Source organism: Grammomys surdaster, unplaced genomic scaffold (genome assembly GCF_004785775.1).
Source record: "Grammomys surdaster isolate TR1022 unplaced genomic scaffold, NIH_TR_1.0 215, whole genome shotgun sequence".
Taxonomy (NCBI): Eukaryota; Metazoa; Chordata; class Mammalia; order Rodentia; family Muridae; genus Grammomys; species Grammomys surdaster.
This window is the reverse complement of record NW_021604660.1, coordinates 5,482,608-5,488,994: the sequence shown is the minus strand read 5'-3', so window position 1 is coordinate 5,488,994 and position 6,387 is coordinate 5,482,608. Positions and strand designations below refer to the sequence as shown.

The 6,387-nt window shown below is 40.6% G+C and overlaps 1 protein-coding gene across 1 annotated transcript in view; it reads right to left on the bottom strand.

The window, feature by feature from the left end:
• Positions 1-3,983: 3,983 nt before the first annotated feature.
• The window catches only part of Gprc6a (G protein-coupled receptor class C group 6 member A), a 17,828-nt gene continuing 15,424 nt past the window's right edge, over positions 3,984-6,387 (bottom strand). Inside the window, exons 5-6 of the mRNA XM_028772617.1 lie at positions 5,909-6,032; positions 3,984-5,288 (exon numbers count right to left, since the gene is read on the bottom strand). Of these exons, the coding sequence (XP_028628450.1) occupies positions 4,174-5,288; positions 5,909-6,032 (1,239 nt within the window). The 3' untranslated portion in view covers positions 3,984-4,173. The remainder of the gene's footprint in view (positions 5,289-5,908; positions 6,033-6,387) is intronic.

Sequence of the window (6,387 nt, the reverse complement as noted above, 5' to 3'; positions counted from 1 at the left end):
TACAGGGATAGTTTAATATATGGAAATCTATCAATGTAATACACTATATAAACAAACTCAAAGAAAATAAACCACATGATTATCTCATTAAATGCAGAAAAAGCCTTCGACAAAATATAACACCTGTCCTGTCCAGCAGGGCATTAAATAGGCGTCCGGAGAGGTCACCTGAAAGAAAGTAGGGCAGACAGGCAAAAACACACAAAAATGGTGATCTGTCTATAGTCTGATCATATTGCAATTTTTACTTTTTCACACACAGGTTATATACACAAAAAGGCAGGATATGGGGAAGGGGATGACGCAGGAGCATAGATGTTCGGGGGAGTACAGATATCTTCCAGAACAGAGTGTCAGTTGGGTGAAGGTTCAGGGGACAGATCACTATGATTCACTTGTCCTTATCTAAGTTGGTACTATCCACCAAGGTTACCTATCTACAAGGTCTATAATTATTTAGCCTGGCAATTTCCCACTAAAGCTTCTTGTTTATAATAGCTTCTAGTCATCTGTTTCACGGATTTTTCACAGAGACCCAAGACTTTGTGTTAACAGGCATTTATGTCAAGCTTATGGCTGATTCTAGGCCTTCAGTGTATAAGCAGGAGTGCCCCTGACAAACACCCATTCATGTTAAAAGTCTTGGAGAGAGCACGAATTCAAGGTGCATATCTAGATATAATAAAAGCAATATACAGCCAACCAATAGCCAACATCAAACTAAATAAAGAGATACTCAAAGCAATCTCATTAAAATCAGAGACCAGAATAGGCTGCCCACTCTCTCATTATCTATTCAACATAGTACTCAATGTTCTAGCCAGAGCAATTAAACAACAAAAAGAGATCAAAGGGATACAGATCGGTAGGGAGGAAGTCAAGATATCACTATTTGCACATGGTATGATAGTATACATAGGTGACCCCACAAATTCTACCAGAGAGCTCCTATGCCTGATAAACAACTTCAGAAATGTGGCTGGATATAAAAATTAACTCAAACAAATCAGTAACCTTCCTCTACTCTACTGAGAAAGAAATTAGGGAAATGATACCCTTCATAATAATTACAAATAATATAAAATATCTTGGTGTGATTCTAGCCAAGCAAGTTAAGATCTGTATAGCAAGAACTTAAAATCCCTGAAGAAAGGAATCAAAGAAGACTTCAGAAGATGAAAAGATCTCCTATGTTCATGGATTGACAGGATTAATATAGTAAAAATGGCCATCTAACCAAATGCAATCTATAAATTCAATGCAATCCCCGTGAAAATGCAGACTCAGTTCTTCATAGAGATAGAGCAATTCTTAAGCTCATTTGGAATAACAAATAACCTAGGATAGCAAAAACTATTCTCAACAATAAAAAAATTTCTGGAGAAACCATCATCCTTGATCTCAATCTACACTATAGAGCAATGATGATAAAAACTGAGTGGTACTGGTACAGAAACAGGCAAGTAGATCAATAAAATAGAGTTGAAGACCCAGAAATGAACCCACACATCTATGGTCACTTGATATTTGATAAAGAAGCCAAAACCATCCAATGGAAAAAGGACAGCATTTTCAACAAATGGTGCTGGTTCAACTGGAAGACAACATGTAGAAGAATGCAAATCGATCCATTCTTATCTCTTTGTACAAAGCTCCAAATCCAAGTGGATAAAGGACCTTCACACAAAACCAGATACACTGAGACTAATAGAAGAGAAGGTGGGTAAGAATCTCGAATACTTGGGCACAGGGGAAAAGTTCCTGAACAGAACACCAATGGCTTATGCTCTAAGATCAAAAATTGACAAATGGGAGTTCATAAAATTGCAAAGTTTCCATAAGGTAAAGGACAGTGTCAGTAGGACAAAACAGCAACCAACAAATTGGGAAAAGATCTTTACCAATCCCATATCTGATAAAGGGCTAATATCCAATATATACAAAAAAACTCAAGAAATTTGACTCCAGACAACTGAATAACCCTATTTAAAAATGGGGTATAGAGCTAAACAACGAATTCTCAACTGAGGAAACTCAAATGGCCAAGAAGCACCTAAAGAAATGTTCAGCATCCTTTGTTATCAGGGAAATGCAAATCAAAGCAACCCTGAGATTTCACCTCACATCAGTCAGAATGGCTAAGATCAAAAATGCAGGTGACAGCAGATGTTGGCAAGGATGTGGAAAAAGAGGAACACTCCTCCATTGCTGGTGGGACTGCAAGCTAGTAAAACCACTTTGGAAATCAGTCTGGTGGTTCCTGATAAAATTGAAAATAGTTTTTCCTGAAGACCCAGCTATACCACTCCTGGACATATAGCTAAAAGATGCTTTATCATATAACAAGGACACATGCTCTACTATGTTTATAGCAGCCTTATTTATAATAGCCAGAAGCTAGAAACAACCCAGATGTCCCTCAACAGAAGAATGGATACAGAAAATATGGTACATATACACAACAGAGTACTGCACAGTGATTAAAAACAATGACTTCATGAAATTCTTAGGCAAATGGATGCAAGTAGAAAACATTACTCTGCATGAGATAACCCAGACACAAGGAACACACATTGTACTCATTAATTACTGGATATTATCCCAAATGCTTACCTGCCCATGATACAATCTACAGACCACATGGAACATAGAAGCAAGGAAGACCAGGGGGTGGATGCTTCAGTCCTGCATTGAGTGGGGAACAGGATGATTATGGGAGGTGAAAGGAGAGGGGGGCAAGGAAGGGAGAAAGGATGGGGGCAGAAATAAAGGTGGCAATATCAGAAACTAGAGGAGATGTAAGAGATGTACAGAGGCTCTGGAAATTGAACAAAAATGGGTAGCACGGAGGATGAGAAACTGGGGATAGCTACTGGAGGTTCCCAGACACCAGAAAAACATGTGGCTCCGAGGACCCAACAGGATTGACTTTAGCTGTAATGGGCAGAGAAGGAAGAGTTAGAACCTGTGGAGACTACCTCTTACTAGATAGGCATGGCCCCTGGTGTATAGGGCCACCTACCCATTTCAAAGTATTTTTAACCCAGAAATGTTTCTGTCCAAAGGAAGAACAAGGACAAAAAATGGAACAGAGATGGAAGGAAGGGTCAACTGGGGATGGCCCCACCTGGGGATACATCATGTCTACAGACATCAAACCCAATATTGTTGTCATAGTCAAGAGACACATGCTGACAGGAACCTAGTGTGGTGGCTCCATGGGAGATCTGGCCAGCAACTCACCAATGGCAGATGCGGATGCTTGGAGCCAACCATCAGAAGGAGCTCAGAGAACCTGGTAGGGGACCTGGCAGAAGGACTGGAGGAGTGAAGGGGGATTGCAACCTCATTAGGAAAGCAACATAGGCTGGTCTGACTACCCAGTTCTCCCAAAGTCTAGACCACCAACCAGAAAGTGTACCTGGAAGGATACAGGGCTCCAGATACATATGCAGCAGAGGATGACCTTGCCTGACAGCAATGGGTGGGGAGACTCTTGGTCCCAGGGAGGCTTGATGGCCCAGAGTAGGAGGATGCTGGAGTGGTGAGGCAGGAGTGTGTGGGTGGGTGGGGGAGCACTCTCATACAGAGAGAGAGGAAGGGGAAGGGCAGACATGGGATGGGGGGTTGCTGGAAGGGTAACTGAGAAGTTGGATATCATGGGATGGGGGATTGGTAGAGGAGGTAACCAGGAAATGGGATATCATTTGAGATGTAAACAAATGGAATTATTAATAAAAAAAGAAAACAAAACAAAAAAACTAAAATTGTTTCTGCTACTTCAAGATCAGCGTTTTCCCTCTCATACTTCCTCTTGAATCTCATATTATAAGACTCTGGTGAGCCTTAGCTTACTGGGGACCCCTTGAGTGAATCACACGGAGCTGGTGCAAAAAGCAAGAGGATTTTATTGTTCTAATGCACTGGGGTCGTCCTGCACCTGAAGGAGAGGCAGAATTAATTAATTAATAGAAAATAATACTGAAACTATTTTTTATTAGCAGATGGTTAAACAGAGTGAGTTAAACAATGTTCAAACAAATGGTAGAAAAGAAAACCAGAAAACAAAAAAACCAAACAACCAAGATGTGTTTGCTGGGAAAGTAAATACACAATTTGCAGCAAACACTAGAAACATCTCATTGGGGATCACAGCATCTCCTGAGAACTCAGTCATATACTTGAACTTCTTTTCTGATGCAAAGTTTTAGACACTTTCATAGTCTTTTCCATGCCTGTGTGAGCAAGCACTTGTGCAGGAAGATGGTTGTGGTTCTGACAAGCTGTAATCTTGTTACCAGAACTTGGACTGGTTGTTGCAGTATCATGGCTGGTGGAGTCCAGGGAAACATGACTTAAGGCAAGGCTATCCACACTGTGAGCAGAATAATTGTAAACTATCTGGAGGAAGGCTGATTTAGTGTTAGTCTTCTGCTTGCAAAGAATAACGTAGCACTTGGGGAAGAATGTACAGCAGAGAATCCCATAATTGGATATCAGGATGACTATAATTTCTACAGCGGGCAAATATTTGCCGAATGTGGTGGTATAGACAGGGATGAATGTGATCCAAGCTATGAAGTAAATCAGCATCCCAAAGGTCAGGAACTTAGCTTCATTGTAATTCTCAGGAAGTTTCCTTCCCTTGAATGCAAATACAAAGCAAACAAAGGCCAGAACTGAGATGTAGCCTAGCATGGTGCCAAATGCCAGTGCTGATCCCTCTTCACATTCTAGGATAATGACTCTAGGCAAGGAGATGTTCTCTTCCACAGTAGGTGCTGCCAGGACCAGCCAAAGAGTGCAAATGACCACCTGAATGCCAGTGCAGGTAAGGACAATGGGCACTGGCCTATAGAAGCACTTCAGTAATGTCTTCAGGTTGGGGTCGAAACTGAAAGCTAGCAAAATTTTCAGGGACTTTGTCAAAATACAAGAGACACAGAGAGTAAAGCTCACACCAAACAGGGTCTGCCTGGTCTTGCACGCGAAGTCTTGTGGTTCTCCAATAAAAAAGCCTGTGCTGGCAAAATTAAGGGCATGACAGATGAGCATCACGTAGCAGACCACTAATCCCCCAGATGATTTCACAACAGGTGTCTTCACATTTCTTGTAAATATTATGCCAATGACCAAGACAAAGGCTATTCCAAGTAGGGAGAGGGCAATGAGGAGGAGAGCCAAGGAGTCATCCCAGTCGAGATACTCCACTTCCTTTTCGAAGCACATAGTGCTTTTTACTGGGGCCCAGTGAGTTTCGTTGTTGCATAAAAGGCAATGATCCATATCTAAAAAGGGAGAGAGATCAGTTACATTCCAAACATTTAAACTAGGTGGTTGTTTACAATATTGTATAAAAAAGCAAGCTTAGGGAAGGTCATATTAGTTACTTATTAAAATTAAACCTACACAGAACCCAGGTAAAGTGGGAGAGGAAGGGAAATGGAAGAGATGAGGAAGATGGGAAGGGTAATAAAGGAAGTCAAAAGATTAGTTTGGGCAAGGTTCTTCATGAAATCTATATACTCCAGAGAGACAGCAGTCTCTTAGGAACTTGCTATTTTTGGAATTATACATAGTTCAAGGCTTTTTCCTCCCTCTACGACTATGATTCTTGTAACCCTGTCCAAGCTAACTATACTGTGTAAGACTATTCCTGAATCTGTCTCTCAAGGACAAAAACAAACATAGGGGTGGGGTGTAGCTTAGTGGTCGAACAGTGTGCTACAAAGGGGGTGGGGCTGTAGCTCAGTGGTAGAGCATAGGCCTAGTACACAAAAGGCCCAAGATTTGATACCCAGAATGGAAAAGAAAGAAATTTATAAAACAAATGATAAAACTAGGATAAATAGACAGAAACGAAATAATTTAGAGGCGTCATTGTGGGTTTGGTGGTGACTGCCATCACCTGTCGAGTTACTGTAGTAGTTTTCTGGGCAGTTCACACATTCATAGCAACAGCTGTGTTGGCTTCCTGTGGCTTTCTTCATTTGACCAGGACGGCATTCCTTGGAGCATTTGGATAGAATTTGCTATAGTAAAAGAAAAAGAAATCCAAATAATTTAAAAAGAGAATTATTCTAGCCATTCTTCACTAAGTAGCATTTTTCATCTTTTTCATAGTATGAAACTTTTTGGGTTATCTTAAACAGGAACAAACTTAAAATATGCAAAATATTTGGGATGAGAAAACTATAACTTCTTCTCTTTCTTTCTTTCTTTCTTTCTTTCTTTCTTTCATTTTTTCTCTTTTTTTCTTCCTTTGTTCTTTCTTTCTTTTTTCTTCCTCCTTCCTTCCTCCCTCCCTCCCTCCATCACTCACTCCCTCCCTCTTTCTTTCTCTTTCTTTCTTTCTTTCTTTCTTTCTTTCTTTCTTTCTTTCTTTCT